Genomic DNA, 17,993 nt, shown 5'->3' on the forward strand with positions numbered 1-17,993 from the left:
CAAAGCAGAACCCACCCAGTCTGTGAGCAGCCCACACCAGCCCCTCAGTTTTGCTGTGACTGCAGGGAAGAGCTGGATCAGGGCAAAGATGAAGGATGGGAGCGGGGCTGAGCTCCTTGTTCTGAAGGATTTGGTGCGGGGCGAACCGAGAGGAATCCGGAGCGATGCACCGATCAGCATCCCCCGTACCTCGGGAGGGGATCAATAAACCCCGCGGCCGTGCGTGGGGATGCGGAGGCGCTTGACCCACGGAGAAAAAGAAGCCCTCAAGGTGCGTTTGCTCCTGCCGGTCCTTGTTGCTCCATGGGATTTCTTCTGCCCCTCGCGACTGACCTGATGTGGACCGAAGCGTTTCTAACATGAACTTTCTCCCTGGGATCTGGTGGTCTCTTCCCCTGGTCTTGGTCTGGGCGACCCCACCAGTCACCTCCTCATGGTGGTAAGTTGTGCAATTCCTGGAATTTTTATTTGCTCTTGGGGAAGGTGGGGTCGGATTAATTGTAAATTAGGGAAGGGAGGGCGGGAGTGGGGGGGAAGCCTCTCCCTCTCAGGCTCGTACAAGCGGAGCTCGCTGCTGCCAGCTGCTCCGGTCCAGAAAGCCCGGCCTTAAAGCAAGCGGGATTAGACGGTCTCGGCATCTCCTTCCACACCCCGTCCCTGCTCCCCGGCCTCCTTCGCAGAAGCATGGAGCAGCTGCGAGGGCTGAGCGGGGCTTTCGGCGGGGCTGACGGGTGCGGGGGGGCCCGGCCCGGCCCGGCGGGGGCAGCGGGCACCTCCCGGCGGCGCGGCGGGGCCGCCGGAGGGAGCGGGAGGGGCGCAGGCTCGCAGGGAGCGCGCCCGAGGTGCGCGGAGGAAGCGCCCCTGCTGCTGGCAGCCAGCCCTCCGCGCCCCGGCGGCGCTGGGAATTGGCTACAGCGGGGATATTCTTTTATTAATAATTCCACACACTCCCCCCTCCTTCCCGCCTTCTTCTTCGCCCTCCCCGACCCCTCCCTCCTTCGAAGTTTCTCCTCGCTGAACTGCAAACTGCAAGTGCGAAGGGTTGAAAGCCCCGCGGGCAGCGCAGGACCCGACCTCAAGTGATACTTGATGCCAGTGCGGGGCGTCTAGGGGAGCTGGCGGCACAACGGGCCCGTGGAACGGGGCTGGAGGGAACACACAAACCTGCCCCTCAAACTGGGGACTCCAACCAAGCCCAGACTGAAAAGTCTTGGCGTAGAAGAGGAGTTAAACCACTTCTTATAAACCTGGGGAACACATTTAACCTTGACACTGTCTGACGCGGGATGAAAGCCTGATTTATCAGACTGAGCATATTTCAATAAAATGACTATCTGTGCCCATAGCCGTATAAACATTATTTATTGCGATGGCTTTTTGTCACAGTGTCTTTTAACTGCCACTTAAATATATACTACTTTTTTTTTTTTTTTTTTTTTGGAAGTCACGGCTTTAACGATTTTATGATCGTATAAAATAATGAAAATACAAGAAAAGGACATTTTCTTCTGTTTGATCCCTTCAAAAGACACCTATAATAGTTTGGGTTTTATGAAAGGTGCCTTTCGAAACATTTCAGGACTAATAGAGACCATCTGGATACAGATGATGATGTAATTTGACTTTTGTCAAGGTTTGTTGGTTGTTTTTTTTTTTTTTTAAAGTACAGCACGGAGCTGTAATAGCGGAGTTTGGGATTCTCCTAAATGCCTCACGTTATTAAAAAACACGGCATCGGAGGGTAATTTTAAAGGATTTCCACCAAAAAAGGCAAAGGCGGCTGGAGCTCTGGGTCGGCTCCTGCCCGCAGACGGGGCGCCAAGGAGCCCCGTCCCCGGGGGCCGGTGCCCGGGGGTCGCCGCGGGCCCCCGGCGCTGCCCTGCCCCTTCCCTCCTGCAGGTACATGGGGGCCGTGGGCTCGTCGCGGGTGATGTGCGACAACGTGCCGGGCCTGGTGAGCCGGCAGCGGCAGCTGTGCCGGCGGCACCCCGAGGCCATGCTCTCCATCGGCCGCGGCGTGGCCGCCTGGACGGCCGAGTGCCAGCACCAGTTCCGCCGGCACCGCTGGGACTGCAACGCCCTGGAGCGGGGGCAGCGCCTCCTCGGCCGCGTCCTGCTGCGCAGTGAGTCCCGCGGGGCGCGGCGCGGCGCGGGCGGGGCCTCCCCGCGGGCTCGGGCGGGGCGCGCAGCCTCCGCGCCTGCCCGGCGCCTTCGGGCCGAGGGTAGAAGCGGCTGCGGAGGGTGGGGGCGAGGGGCGGGGGGGGCGGTCAGCGCCGGGGCTGGCACAGACGGGGCGAGGGGCGGGGGGGGCGGTCAGCGCCGGGGCTGGCACCGACGGGGCGCGGGCGGTCACGGCGGGGGAAGGACGGGAGGCGGCGGCCCCGCTCCTGCTGGCCGTGCTCTCAGCAAGGGGGAAGCTTCGCTTCGCGGTTCGGGAGGAAGGGAAGGGGAACGCAAAGTTATCCTAGGGTCTCACAGTCAGCAGAGCAGCACGTACCGTAACGGGAAGGGCTGCTTTGCTTAAAGGCCTGCGTCAGAGCAGAAAAACACACGCAAGGTTCAGAAAGGGTATTCTGGCTTATTAGGGGCTGGCCCTGCAGTTTCCGACTTCTCCTTTTTTTTTGGTGCATGATGGACCCTAAACCCACAAATTAAGGGCTACCGAAAATTAAGAGAAACCGAGGTGTCAGAATGCAGCAGTTGGGCAGAGGGCTTTCCGGCACAGCCCACCTTGTCTAGGGACACGGGTACTCTGGGGGGGAGGCAAAAGGGGCAGCCCACGTCCCAACAGGATCCCAACACCTTGGGCTGGCAGACGACAACCCCTTCTGCAGGCGGGTTCCCGCGGGGGCATTTCCCTGGGGAAGTACAGCAGCAGGGAACCGTCCCGCCGGCGCTGTGCTGCCCGCAAGGTGTGGGCCGAGGGCTGGGCCCAGGTGTGGGGTCTGCGACCGTGCTGGGGCAGCGCTGCCCCCCAGGCCCTCAGCCTTCTGCAGGGGGTGCGACAGCCGGCCCCTCAGATCAGGCTCCGGGGGACACATCTGATGATAGGGGTGAGCCAGGCTTGTGCAGATCCCGAGCAGCTGAGGGCTGCCATGAGCTTCCCACCCTCGGTGGACGATGGTTAAGCAGGGTGTTTTTGCCATCTAAATGGTGGACTAAGCCATCTAGTGAGTCTTCAGAGAGCTCACACAGTCCTTTGGACTCAAAGAAATGGCTGAGATCTGTTACTGTGCCAGGATGTCCCTATCCAAGTGATAAACATTATGAGATTCTTCCAAACTGTGGCTCTTTTCACCAAATGCCACACCTGGGCACGCAGCCGTGGTGCACGGCTGGTGGGACTGACCCTGCCCTGGCACTTGTGTCCCTGGGATGTCCCGGGTACCGTCCGAGACAGCCTCTCCAGGCTGTGAGCTGCAGGGTGCCTGCACTGAGAGGAGGAGGGAAGCACCCTGGGCCATTGCCCCAGCAGTGGGAATGGGGAGGAGGACAGGAGACACTGGGCGTGCTGACCCAAGCAGTGGGATTTCATCCATAGAGCATCATTTGGTGACAGGCTTTGCTGCTGGTAAGCAGTTGGTTCCCGTAACCAGCTTCATGTTCCCTCAGCAATTATTTGTGAGTAACCAGTAACATCACCCATCAGATTAAGTTTTTGATGAGGTTTGTCTGACATTCAGGAAAACATGTCTGGCAGAACATGGCCTAATTCTGATGAGGCTATTTCATAAAAAAAGCAAAAATGCAATTTTTCCAACAGTGAAGTTTTCACTGTTGGCTCACAGAGACAGTTCTGAGCTCTACACTAAGCCTATCAGGCAGTGATTGTGATGGGAAATATAGCTTGATATTGGTAATTTGAAATGAAATGTTTTTGATTAGTTTAATGAACTCAGATGAAACATTTCTCTTCCAATGACAACTGTTTCTTTTTAATTAACACTTTAAAAAGTTTTGATGTTTCTGAATACATTTTCTCAGAAATAATCTTCAAAACAGCATTATTTGTAACAAGCCGTGGTATCTTCTGACTGATTTTGAAGGCACTGTAGGAAAGACAGGGTTTGCCCAATCTTTTTGCAAGGTTTTGGTTGCCATTTGCCAAAGGTTTGCACAGCACATGGAAGTCCAGGGCCTATTCCTATCTGAAACATCTAGATGCTACTGGAATAGAAATACTGAGTTATATGTAATAAAATTGTAAATTATATGGCATATTGCTGCACCTACAATAAAATCTCAGATAAGATTCCCTCTTTGGGGTCCTACTTTACTGTGCTAACATGATTTAAGGCTTACAAGTCCTCCAAACAGGTCTCTCTCACTGCTGATGGTCTTAGATACTGCACAAAAATCCACTTCTCACTCTTTCCATGCTGAAAAACTTTTGAAATATGAAAATTTTCCATTACCATAATTAGAGTTGTGCCAATATAACATAGCTCTGTATTGTAAAGTGCTACATCTTAAAATAAACTTAAGTGATTACTACGTTGAAATATGTACCCAATAGCCTAAGAGTAGGCATAGTCTCGAAATGCAGATATTCTTTGGTATAATAGAGTATCTTCATTAAGAGAAAGGAAAACTGCCCGAGCAGCTGGTGTGCAGAAGTCACAGCTGCCAGGCCAAATCCTGCCTCAAGCATGACACAAGCAGTGCCATTGATTTAATGGAACTTGTTTGTGTGAATTATGGTTACCGGGCTTGGTTCTAGGCAGAGAACATGAATTTAATTTATTTTCAGAAATTAACATCCAAGATTTCTCCCTACCACCTTTTAAGCAGGGAAATTTATTCCAAGTGCTTCGAAGAGGAAAAGCTAGTTTCTGAAGTTATTTGCAGTATTTTGCAACGTACATGTTGTTCCAGTGTCCCTATTTAATAATTTCTTAAACCTATCTCTGAGATAGCACTTCATATATTTTTCTAAATCAATGAAACATGATAGAAATACCAGCTGTCCTATTCATGTATCTGTAGAAAACAACTGATCCATGAAAGTATATTAATCAATATCAGAAGCAAACATTTAATGTTTTCCAACTCTAACACTATATTGATGAGCTTTTACCAGGGAGGGGTCCAAGTTTAAGACATGACTAATTCTGGCTCCAGGGAATGTGTGTTTGTGTGATTTCAGCTCAGTTTTATCTTTTGCTCAGCAAAAAAGTCCAGGCTAACTGGCTGGAGTTAGGATAGCCACTCAAACCAACTACCCCAACAATTTTTAAAGTGACTTCTTTTGTTTCAGGTAGTCGCGAATCTGCTTTTGTACATGCCATCTCCTCTGCTGGAGTTGTTTTTGCCATCACCAGGGCATGTAGCCAAGGGGAGCTGAAATCCTGCTCCTGCGATCCCAAGAAGAAAGGCTCGGCCAAGGACAGCAAGGGCCATTTTGACTGGGGTGGCTGCAGCGATAACATCGACTATGGTGTTAGATTTGCCAGAGCCTTTGTGGACGCCAAAGAACGGAAAGGAAAAGATGCAAGAGCACTGATGAACCTTCACAATAACAGAGCTGGAAGGAAGGTGGGTGTCCATCCAACAGATGCCTGGAGGTGCTCTCAGTGAGCTCTAACAGATCTGGTGCTGGTAACGGTTGGCCCTTGCTGACTGGTCTCAGCAGTTAGGAAGAAGTATGGGATGAGCGGGAGCCTGAGATGCTATTTCTGTCTCCCTTGGAGGTTCAGAGTGGCAGAGATCTCCAAACAGACTGAGTGCAACTGCTTAACAGTGCTCCCGTCTGAGTCAGCCCAGTGGTTCCTTGTGTGGGAAGTTAAACACGAGCCCAAGTCATTGCAGGATCAGTTTGGAGGGAGGTTTTGTTTTGAGCCTTTGAGGAGTTTTACTTTTGGTTAATATAGAATACAAGTTCCTAAGGGAGGCTGAAGACCACACTGAAGAACAGGCTTGAGTATTAAAGAGCAAATTCAGAATAGCATTGGAGAAAAAACCCATCTTGTCCATTCTTGTATGTATATGGTAAACTTAAACACAAAATGAGCAGAGACAAAATGCAATTACTTCACTTTAAAAAAAAATAAATTAAAAATACTTGTCCCTCCAAAAGGCATTGGCCTTGGGGCATGACGTTCTCTAAACAACCCCCTTTTCTGTACATTGTATGAAAATACCATTCTTCAATTTTAACAAAAAGAATCCTTGCTCTTTTACTGTAGGTGAGTAGAAGGAGTAGTTGCCAGGCGTATTGCCCACTGCTGGTGCAAAGGCTGAGAAATACATGAACTAACATTTTGTGATGGTAGCTATAAGTAGTAAGAATAGTGCATGAAACTGGAATACACTGTTTCATTATTCAAAACATATTCAAAATTTTCTGCATCCATGACATCTGAAATAATACAGAAAAATATTTATAGTGCTAGATCAAGCACTGCTACAGTGATTTGCAGAGACTTCTTGTTTCTTGTCTTTGGTTTTCCTTTGCTTATATTCAGTAGGAAATAAATTGTTCATATTCTGATCTTTTTGTATTAAAAAGTTCCCTTTATAAACTAAAATTGTTCTATATTAACTAGCCCTTATTAGGAGAAAAGATCCAATTTTAATGAATTGTACTGCAAGTAGATGATTTTTCTGATAAATATTTCTCCTTCAACATCTTAACTCCACCTGTTTATTACCAGCAGGTGTAATTGATATGCAATATAGACAGATGAGGCTATTCAGATTAGTGACATGCATATGCAATACTATGGCTGTATTTATGTTACTGTCCAAAAGAGACTGCAGTCTACAACACAAGCAAAGACTTTATAGGGGTGATTTAGCTCCATACTGGGAAGTACTTTGTGTAATAGTTGAGTATCTTAGTAAGTTTAAAAAAATCATTTGCCAAATAATAAGACAGTATTGGTAAGCAGGTAGGTTTTTTAGAAAAAGATCAAGAGACTTTAATAAACACATTCGATTAAAAATAAGCAACACATTCTCATATACTCTAGGACCTGCTTTAAAGAAAGGGATGCTAGTTTGTATCCACAGTGCAATAGCACAGGTTTTGCTTTGCAGAGATCTCACTACCTCGGCCCACCCACAAGCCTGGCATTCAGATCTGGGTAGGACCAGCTCTGCTCTCAATTTTTTCTCACCCCCAAATGGGGTGTTGATAGGTTTCTTTTAAAACTAGACTATTCAGATTTTACTAATTCAAAAGTACATAGAATAAATATTTAGAATATTCCCACATGAATCATACAAAATAATATGTTTTGTATCAGTACAGGAACATCACTGACAAAAAGAAGTCCTGCATTCCTATGTGCTTCTTCCACTCTTCCAGCAAGTTGTTTTAAACGTACAAGTAGTTAAACTGATTTCTACTCAGATAATTAAAAGCAAGAATCTGCCTAAATCCCAGTTTTGTGATAGTGCCATTGGCAATGAAGTGGGGTTGTGGGAATGTCAGTGACTTCTTCGAAGTAGTCATATTGTTTACAAGATGGAAACAAAATTAAAAGTACTTTGGTTTTATAATATATTCTTGCTTTATTATTAAGTGCTTGACTGAAAAATGCTGCCTTGCTGTGCATCAGTCTCGCTTCTAATCATGGAGCTTTCCTCTCTCTTACTTCCTCCCATGATGCTGTTTCTCTTGTACGAACTCCAAAACGTTCATATTTCATGAACCCTTAAGGCATAATATTTTTAGATCAAATATCCTTATCTTCAGAATTAGGAATGAATTATTTATTGTATATGAACCCATCTGTTGTTCTCCAACATCATACAGATAGCTTAAATGTCTGAGATGAAGCTGAAATGGCTTTAATGCTATCCAGACATTAAATTAATGATGAAGATGATCTCTCCAGTGCAAGCTTATGAAGGTCTTATTCTAAAATGTTTGTTAAAAAGTTTATAAGCATTTTAAAAATACCATATTTTAACATTTTGCATAGACCTGATGCCTAGCCCAGGTACAATGCTTTGCACAGTCTCTGTAAAATCATTTAAATATAAATTGTCGATGAATTTCTGGGCAATATTTGAAACACTATTCAGGGCAAAGGGCAACTTCACAAGGGTGAGCTAGAGAGGGTCAGCATGGCGATGCTTCAGCTGGAACGATGGGGAGAGGGGCTACGTTCGCCTACCAAGGGGCTGAGTGATTCTGTCCATTTCCCAGATGGTTTCCTCCTGCCCAGCCTGTGTCCTAGTGCTGTGGACCATCTCGATCCTCGGGATGACGGGCAGGAGCGGGGAACGTAATCCCACCAGCCGCAGGATTGCGTGTATGGTTGAGTCAACCAGAGCAGACCAACCATGTGGGGATGACTTGATGCTACCAGTGGGTGTCACTACAGACCGTGATTTGGAGACCCATTGCAAGCCTGGCATTACAAGATGACTGGAAAAGGGCTGAGAAGCATAAATTGCAGTTTGTTTTACCTGTGTATATTTTACTGCGTTTCTAAACAGGCCGTGAAGCGGTTTTTGAAACAGGAGTGCAAATGTCACGGTGTGAGTGGATCATGCACTCTAAGGACCTGTTGGCTGGCCATGGCAGACTTTAGGAAAACAGGAGATTATCTGTGGAAGAAATACAATGGAGCGATTCAGGTGGTCATGAATCAAGATGGCACGGGTTTCACTGTGGCTAATAAGAGATTTAAGAAGCCAACTAAGAATGACCTGGTATACTTTGAAAGCTCTCCAGACTACTGTATCAGGGACAGGGATGTAGGTAAGCCTCTGTTGTTACACATGAATGGTTTTATTTCAGACATTTGTATTTTAAAGGTCAAAAATTATCATTATTATTGAATGTGTGTGTGTGTGTGTATATATATATATATAAAATATCCATGCATGTAATCAGCGGGAAATGGGCAGGAAGATGTAGATGTTCTGGGAGGACAGCTCTGTACAAGCTCCTCAATGTCCCTAGATGTACGACAGCCAGTTGTTATAATATAATTCATCAGTTTCCTCCAGATGCTATGGAGCCCTGGAGATGCTATAAGGCAAAAGCTGCTCTTAGGACAGTGTGAATATGCTCTGGAGGCAGGTCCATACTGTACACAGCCACATACACACTTGTATCACACAGCTTACTCCAGAGCTGCCAGATGTAACTACGGCAGCCCCAAGTCCTGTGATGACCCTATAATACCACCTCCTGTCGCATTTCTTCTCTTCCATATTGTTATGCTACTGCTGCAGACTCCCGAGAGACCAGTGTCCACCTTTATTTGCACATTCCCCGCAGCTCACTGTGGACCATGGACCCCCTCGCTGTAGACACACCTCTCCCCTTCGGTAATGTAGGAGGTATGGCAGCTTTTGCAAAACCATGCTCGCACCAGTCAACGCAGCTGTGGGTAACAGTGCAAGGCAGCTGGAGAATGTGCAGGTGAATGACATAATAGAAGTTGGTGGGGCACAGCACAATGTACTGACACAGCTGTTCCTTCCTCTTTATGGGGCAGTGTTGGCTCTGTTCATGATAACCATCACATTTGCTGAAGAGTTGTGCCAGCCCCAGTGGGAAGAGGTAAAGTTTCAGGGCTGCTATTAACACTGAAGTTTTCTGCTCTCAGAGGTTTCAGTAGGGACGCACTTAACAGTGTTACAGGATTCAAGGCATTGCCAAGCACCAGGAATCCTGCTAACAGTTGTTGACCCATGTATAGTATTTCCTGATGTGGCAAGTAAAAACTAGCAACTAGAAAACCAGAAATTTAGAAAAGAAAGCCAGACTGAGTAATGTATGAAAGATGTTGTGGAACTAATTAATAGGTTGTATAACATACCAGATTGCACCCGGTATGACATATCTGTAAGTATCTGGATAGCAATGCGGCTCAACTCTTTTTGGCATCGCTGCATATTTACAGTCCAAGTTTACTTGGAATAAGCATTGCAAAACAACTGTACTTAAATAAGAACAATATGTGAAATCCTGGTCATGTACTATTGACTTCAGTGAATCCAGAATTTCATCCAGTACGCTTATGTTGTAAAGTGTTTCTGGTTAGTTGAGTAGTCAAGGTAATTTTAAATGTTATTTATGGCTTTGCAGGTGATGCTTATTACCTGCACAAGCACATATTGTTCCTTGAATGGTGACTGGTATTGTAAAGTCTAATACTTTAATCCAAGTGAATAAATGGGCATATTGTGGCATTGTGCAGAGACTAACTTTGCAAACTAGGATTTATTCAAAACTTTATTTCTTGAAGTTGCCTCGTTCATTGTAAACCCCATGATTTCTTCCCCCCAAAAAGGAGACTGTACACAACCCACTTCTATGTCAAAAAGCTGTTTAATAATCTCTTTGTACTAAGCCTAATCTCATCTGTCAGTCTTGTTATCGTGGAGGAAAGTGGGCATTTTTCACCACAGTATATTATGCGTGCTTGCCTGATGCTGTCAAGCCTGCCCAGAGATGATGGTCTGACACGTGCTTTGGCTCAGCTCAAGATAAGGCTGTGGATGAGGTGGTGTTTCTTTGCTGCCCAGAATTCAGAGAACATTGCTGTTTGGAAGAGCACATTTTTGGCAAGCTGCCGTAAACCTTTAACGGGATGCAGGATGCCCTCCTGCTTGCATGGAACAAAGAAAGAATCAGACTAACAAAACCTGATCTGGCTTTGAGAGAGGTCATTTCAGCAGCTGAGCAGCATTTTTTGCTTTAGTACTTTGGTTTGCCCTGTCGAGCACTCCAGAGTGTCAGCCCTGTTAAAGGACTGGAAATGAAACGAGATTATGGAAGTCTGAGTCTGGAAATAGGTGGGGAGCATCTCAGTGCCAGCTAAATCTAATACACAGCTCTTTAGTATGTCCTTGAATACAGTTCTGCCTTTCTTTCTCTGGGGAATTCAAGCAATTTAGTGCTTCAGGAAAAAAAAAAAAAATATCTGGAGATTGGTTAGTGTTGGGACTGAATAGAGGATTCCCAGAGCAAATCGTATGAAGTGTCACGACTTGACTGGGAGACAGCTACACAAACTGTAAAACGACCAAGCCAGTGTCCTCTGTGGTTGGGTGTGCTAACACATGTGAACCAGTAAATTAAAGGTGCTCAGGGCTTGTATCATCAGCGGCCTATCCAAAAAACCACATACCTCGTCTTCTGCCATCAGAGCTTTTAGCGCTGGCTCTTCTCTCTGGTGGCGGGCAGCCACTGGAGCCTGCTGGGACTGAATACACCCCACTGGGTCTGGCAGTCTGTTTGGGGGAGGCAGCTGGATGTACATACGTGGATCACCCCCACAGTGTGAAAAATGCAGTATTATTTTTTTTCCTAGAAGGAAAAGAGGAGTCATTGCTTTTGGGAGGAATACAATATGTGGAAATCACTAATAGCAACTCAATAGCAAGAGAATGTAATAACCTGACCACCTCTTGTCTAGCATTAAGATTTCACGGCTTCTAGAAAAGAACCAAAGGAAGATTTTCAGAAGTGTTCAGAATTCACTTAACTCTGCTCACATGTATGCTGAAATAATTTTTACTCCCAATTTTGTACTCATAATTTGATAGAAGCAGAGGTAAGACATCCCAGAGGGCTTTTGAAAATCTTGTCATGAACTTACAAATTTTGCCACACTTTGCATGGTCCTCCCTTATATTATCATAAATTTTCAGCTCCCAAAACCAATACAAGCATACCGAGGACTACACAGGGAGAGACCTGTTAGAAATAAAGCTATGAAGGGAACTAAAGTGATGGCCACACAAGTGGCAGTCCCACTGTTGCATGTACTATCTTACCCTGAATATGTAACTTCACCTCCAAAATGCTGTAAAAAACCTTCTTGCTTGTCTGCTTATAAGCTTCTGTTAGAAGCGTTTTAAGTTTTAAAAGATTGCTATTTGACCATCAGTGCAGGCTAGGTTGATTGAAAGCTGTTGCAAGTTTATCATGTTTTGAACGTACCGGTGGACAAGCAGAGACTGCTTCAGGATTAATGTTTGAGCAGCTGCAGGACAGGCATCGCCCACTTGCTCACTGAGCCTTCGTTACAGGCTGTTGTTCATAGAGGCTCTTAAAGCTGTGTAATATTTTACTGCAAAAAAACCCCATTTTGCAACAGGTTTATTTAAAATTAATTGTCACAGAGCAACCAAAAAACTTAGGCAATGTTTGAGTGAAGCCTCTTCCTGCAGGGAGACCCCCACCAAAGTGTGTGGAGCAGGCTGAGCTCAGCTACGTGTGTTGGCTGAGGTGGTGCACAGGGAGCAGAGAGGTTGCATCCAAAGTGTACACCTCAAGGTGGAGGTGATGGGCAAGCAGCAGGATGGTGTTGGTGAGCACGTGTTGACTGCAACTGTTCTGATAGCAATGAGACTTCAGCTGTGTGAAGGTGGTGGTGGAGCAAAGAGGCAGGTTGTGTCTATGTGCAGATGGTCTCAGGCTGCTGCAGCAGTCCCTCAGGACCTGCTGCAAACCCCTGTGCCATGTGCTTCAAGTCATCCGTAGGTTTCTCCTGACACTCACACGGTCCTGGTTTGGGCACTATCAAAGCCGGCATCACTGCCTCTGCCTGCATGTAGGGTGTGGGTTGTGAACCTGGACTGTGGTGGCCTTCTCCTGTGTCCCCAACAGGCAGACAGGGTGCTGCAGCTGTGTCTGAATACCCTCCACACCTGATGTCCTGGTGGAAGGCACTGTGGAGATGCATGTGCAGTGCTAGGGGCAGCCACGTGGAGCTGCACATTGGGTGACAAACCACATGCCCAGGGTGACCTGCTTCGGGTCCTTCACAGGATTATTTTTGCGTTAATTTATTTCCCTTGCTACCCCCTGTAAGCTATTTGCTGCACTTTTGAGATGAATGAGGCCAAGTCTGGAGTGAAAGAAAAATGTGAAACTAAAGTACAGCCTGGGCAAGATGTGTTAGTACTTGAGGTAAGTAATCCATGGAGGGAAACCAATCTTGATTTATGTCAAAAACTTCTCACCGAGGTTAGTCGCATACAGTCAGTCCCTGTGTGACTTCTTGGCCCGTATCTCCCAATTTACACGCTGTAAACACGTTGGGTGCAGTCCCAGCCCTGTGCAAGCTGACAGTGGAGCTTGCGATGACTTCTCCTCCAAGCACCATCTGGCAAGGGAGCAGCGCAATCGCCCCAAGCACCTCTGGGAGCTGTGAGGTTATGACAGCTGTCAGTGGCTATGGAAATTAGAACGAGACACATGTTTACTCTAAACTGAATCTGGATAAGTTGTTCTTATCAGCACATTGCCATCTCTTCATTGCTGGCCTGGGAAATCCCAGCCCCTCTAGACAGGGCTGCCTCCAGTGTGCGCTGCCTGTTCTCTCCAGCCTTGCTGTACTGGGGTGTTGTACACAGGTTTCATGTGAATCCTTCTTGATTTAAAAAGTAGTTTCAGAGCTACTTTTCTGTGAATATTTCCTCCCCCAGCTCACCCTCAAACACTTGTGTGGAAAATAGTTTATTGTTTTGGGAGATTTCACTGCTTGCTTTTTTTTTTTTTAGGTGAAAGTCAAATAACGAACTTTATTGCTTGAAGCCAGATTTTTAATCAACAGAAATAGAAGAGAAAATCTCATGTTATAAAGGAATAAACACACTTTAGTGCTTTAGGAATGGGAAAAATTATCTTTCAACTTATCATATATTTCCTTAAGAAAACAACAGTGCAAAGCAAGTAGAAAGGGTTTGATGTACTGACAGTAAAGTTGGCTGTATTAAAAGCTGTGGATGTTTTGGCAGGTATAATGTTGTGTGTTGGCATAGCAATTCCAACACTTGAAATAAAAAAAAGAGGTTGCACAAAAACTTTTTAGAAGTTAGAACATACTCCTGCCTTATTTTGTTTAGTGTCTTCTGCTGACTTCATCACCTGGGTATCCAAGTGCCCGCCAAGGAGTTCAGTAACTTGCCTGGCTGCTCGCTGTCAGTTATTGCTCATTTTCTTTCTCATGAGAGAAGCTGAAGAGATGCTGAAGATGCTGTTTGAACTTTTAAAAAATAGTCGGTTTTCTCAAAAATGAAGCCTTTATATGAATCTGTTTTCTCTTTTGTCACATTTTGTGGATAATTTAGTTTCCTCTCCTAGTGGCATAGTAGATGTTGATGTTGTATTGTGAGCAGTATCAGATGATACCAGCTTCTGCCTATCTGTTAGCAGCTGAAATAATTTTGGTTTTGAAGTCAGTGGCAAAACTCCTGTCAAAACCAGGGGGCGTATCCTGCTCAGGTTCTCCTTTATTGCTGTGTCATTTCCCCAAACCTCTGGAAATTAGAACTTTTGGAGTTGGAAATTAACCTGTGCCTTGGCTGAGGGACGTGGTCAGCCCTTCCCAGGACAGGTCCTGATGGGTGTGGGGGTACGTGGGGTCTTCCTTCACCTCCTGCAGCCAGGTGGCTCGGCCCTGCTCTGTTCCTCGCCAGGAGCGTGCTTAGGTGGAGAGCGGCTTTGCTTTTCCAAGGAGTGACGCCTGGCTGGCCGCCACAGGACGGTGGCACAACGAAGGCTGTTGAGTGTCCAGCTCATTTCACATGAAGCACACGCAGAGACCAAGACACCGAGCATTTCGAAATCTAACCCACATCACGGTTGTTGGAGATTACTGTCCTAGGCGTGCTGCGTTATGCAGCCCAGGCACACCAGGACTTTGGGGCTGGGCCTTGTCGGTGGGGTAAAGCATCATGCGGTGCAAGGGTGAGCGGGAGCCCGTGCAGGGAGGTAAGCAGGAATTCACACCAAATTCCTGATGCAGAATGTTAATCATATGAGTCACAAGCTTGGCCTTTGTACCTTTTTTCTGTCTGAGCGGAGAGGGCAGGACAAGCACCTATAAAAGTGGTTATTCAGTTGTACATTGCACAGTCCAGGATGCGATGGATATTGCTGTGGACTGACTCAAGCACCAGCACTTATGTTCAGATGTTCCAGCTGTTTGCACAGCATTGTGGATGGAGGAGAACATGGTGGCCGGGAAGCAGGGTTTGGTTTGTTTTGTGCTACAGGCTTCCTACAGGACCACAGGCAGATCACATAGCTCTGCATCCTCCTGACTCCACAGCACTGCCTAGATCAGGGGCCACTGGAAGTCTCTCTTCCCCCAACGTGAAGTGATTCCTAAAAAAATGATCTGGGAAAGGCCTTTTGGCATCTCTGCTTTCCCTATCACGCAGGTTTCCCAGGTGCATCTGGCCTTGGTGGGAAAGCTGCGTGGCAGAGGGCTTGCTAGGAGTGGTGTGTGCCCATGTGGGTCATTGCTGGTGATACCTCTCCTCCTCCTCCCCAGGAGCCCCTGCACGGGATTCAGGTGCCAGCACTGGCTGTGGGGCAGGAAACTGGGAGTTACTGGTGGTACCCTGGTGCAGGGCATGCCCAATGCAACATGTCACTGTTTTTTACATCAGCATGAGGAGCTCCCCCAAATGGCAGAGACTTACTTTAAGGTGCTGTTCAGCTGCCTCCCCAAGGATCCTATGTCAGAGCGCTGGTCTATGGGCAGAAGCGTGAGCAGGCTCAGACCCTGAGGAGATCTGGGATCTGTCAGGCAGCAGGTGCAGGAGCCCATCTCTCTCTCTCTGTTCAGCGTGTCTTCTCCTCCCTCTGCCTTTTCCCTCTCGGGTGGCTCAGCAGGTCTCTGCTTGACCGGCACAGCAGCACCTTTGCAGCTAAGGATCCCTGAGCCAGGGCGGGTGTCTGTCACCAGCAGCAGCTGGCGAGTGGCTCCTGGGGTGGGCTGCCGGGGCGGCTGTGGGCAACCTGCTGAGCTTGGGGGGCAGGCGGCCATGCAACACCCTTCTGCTCTGCCCACAGCAGACCTGGACCAGTGATTTGGTGTGTGTATTTCTACCCAATGAATATTTAAATATTTAAACAAATGTGGGAATACGGGCTATGGGAGACAAGGCTGAGAGGCCTTCTAGGGACTGAAACACTCCTCTGGGGCGGCAGTTGAAGCCTGTCCTGACTTAGATGCAAAAAGAGCAAAACTTCCCCCGCTGTGGCTAAGAGGATAAATCATGTGTTGGTCACATGAAAACTGCAGTCTGAGAAGGTGACTTTACTCAAGTCCCTGAGACCACTTGCTACCTCAGTGGCTGGACCCAGGCCCAAAAAGACATGAAGTCTCCCTAGTGGTGGGGACAGTAGGGGACAGAGGAACAACAAACACTTGTATGTTGTGAACTGCTTCAATACAGCAGTGGTGCTATATACAACCATAAGTACCCCATAGTGGAAAAAAGAAAGAAAATTAGAATTTATGCATCTTAGATTTTTATTAATTTCAGATTAATTACAGTTTAAGTTTATTAATTAAGATTGACTTGCTATCCTAGCTCATGCAAATTTGAATTAATGTCTGCGTGTTTTTTTTTTTCTTTAAGAAGGTAAATTGTTCATGTTTGATGTACACCTGTGAATAGTCTTTGTAAAATGTTCCACAGTCAATACTTAGGGAATCCCATTTTGGCCAAGAACAGAAGAATGGAGCTATAATTGGGTCTAGGGAAAATGTCAGAACAATGTTCATCCCATGGATATATCTGATATTGATTTATAATAGCAATATGTAAGAAATCAGGGGAAGCAATGAGTATTCATGAAGTTTTCAGATTGCTGGTAATAATCTGTCAACAGCTGTGGTATAGATTCTAAAGTGTACCTTAAGTATTAGATGAGCAGCAGCTTGTATGTGGTACAGTAGCTGTTTGGGCTAAGACATGCCTTAAAGGGCCATTTTGTGCCATGTGGTGACAGGCAGAGGCACTTCCACAACTCCAGAGAGGTATTAGGAACATGAAGAAGTGTGGTATGCTTCCCTACCCCTCCTTCTGACCACAACAGGCTATAATTGAGTTTCTTCTAATCTCTATCAAGAGATAGGAGAAGAACCCTTGGTGCTTACTCCACAGAGTTGAGACACGCAAAGTGCAGCCACTCTTCAGCTGTCACCTGAACTGGTGGACACAGGGGCCATGGGTGGACACAGCAGCGATGCCAAGCAGTTGGGGTGCTTCTGCGCTCACTTCTGCAAAGACTTTAACCACCAGCAGCATGGTTACTCTGCCCACCGTGTCCCTCACAGCCACCAAATTTCACAGTCTACTCTTTCCCAGCCCTCCCCTGCCCACTCAGAGCTCCCCTGCAAAGCCCATGAGCTCCTGAGCACCACAGGTGTGCTCCTCCTGGCCACCTTATTTCACACAGCCCTGGGGGACTGGACACGGAGGACAGAAGAGGGCTGCACGGCTGCCTCAGGAAGGGTATCTTCTTGCTGGAGAGGAAAAAGGTGCTACAGAAAGATGAAGCAAAGCATGATGATACTGACAGAATCAGGCAGAGCCTTGAAGTATTTGGTCCATTTTACTCCTTATTTCCATATCTGATTTCTAGGAGAAAATTGAGATCAATTTTACCTTACTATAGGCATTTTTCTGGCTTGATATTGAATCCTGGGTGAAGTGATGTTGAAGGATCAAATACATTGCATATTATGTCTCCTATACATATTTTCATATGCTTTCTGTCCTTCCTTAAAATCCACCTTGTGACATTTACTATGTTTCCTTTGTAGGGTCCCTTGGGACAGCTGGTCGGGTTTGTAACCAAACCTCCCGCGGCATGGACAGCTGTGAAGTGATGTGCTGTGGGAGAGGCTATGACACCTCCCGCGTCAGCAGAATGACAAAATGTGAGTGCAAATTCCACTGGTGTTGTGCTGTGCGCTGCCAGGACTGCCTAGAAGTGGTAGATATTCACACCTGCAAAGCACCAAAGACTGCTGGCTGGATCTCCCGGACATGATGCACAGGCTATTGATGCGTGAGGACCATAGCCTTTGCCCTTCCTGGTCTGTGCAGGGAATGCGTCCAAGTTCTTCTCTACTTTTATGCCAGTTTTGCCTTTTTCTTTCATTGCACAGAAGCTGCTGAATAATTAATACAAACTCTGCAACATTTACTTTCCATTTCTGCATGACTGTGTTGCTGCAGAGTTGTCTGTGCATAAACTGATGCAGCTCTGGAAG

At 46.8% G+C, this 17,993-nt stretch overlaps 1 protein-coding gene across 1 annotated transcript; it reads left to right on the forward strand.

Moving 5' to 3' along the window:
- Positions 1–314: 314 nt before the first annotated feature.
- On the forward strand, positions 315–17,770 carry WNT2 (Wnt family member 2). The gene is made up of 5 exons (XM_074869344.1): positions 315–439; positions 1,900–2,123; positions 5,258–5,535; positions 8,449–8,713; positions 17,541–17,770. The coding sequence occupies exons 1-5, from the start codon at positions 360–362 to the stop codon at positions 17,768–17,770; spliced, it is 1,077 nt and encodes a 358-aa protein (XP_074725445.1). The 5' UTR covers positions 315–359.
- The last annotated feature ends 223 nt before the right edge of the window (positions 17,771–17,993 follow it).

Source organism: Strix uralensis, chromosome 5 (assembly GCF_047716275.1).
Source record: "Strix uralensis isolate ZFMK-TIS-50842 chromosome 5, bStrUra1, whole genome shotgun sequence".
Lineage (NCBI taxonomy): Eukaryota > Metazoa > Chordata > Aves > Strigiformes > Strigidae > Strix > Strix uralensis.

Excerpts from the sequence above, each read along its gene's own strand:
- WNT2 (XM_074869344.1), top strand. The coding sequence starts at position 360 with ATGAACTTTCTCCCTGGGATCTGGTGGTCTCTTCCCCTGGTCTTGGTC. Across the intron at positions 2,124-5,257 it reads CGGCCGCGTCCTGCTGCGCA|GTAGTCGCGAATCTGCTTTT; the intron begins GTGAGTCCCGCG and ends CTTTTGTTTCAG. Across the intron at positions 8,714-17,540 it reads TATCAGGGACAGGGATGTAG|GGTCCCTTGGGACAGCTGGT; the intron begins GTAAGCCTCTGT and ends TTTCCTTTGTAG.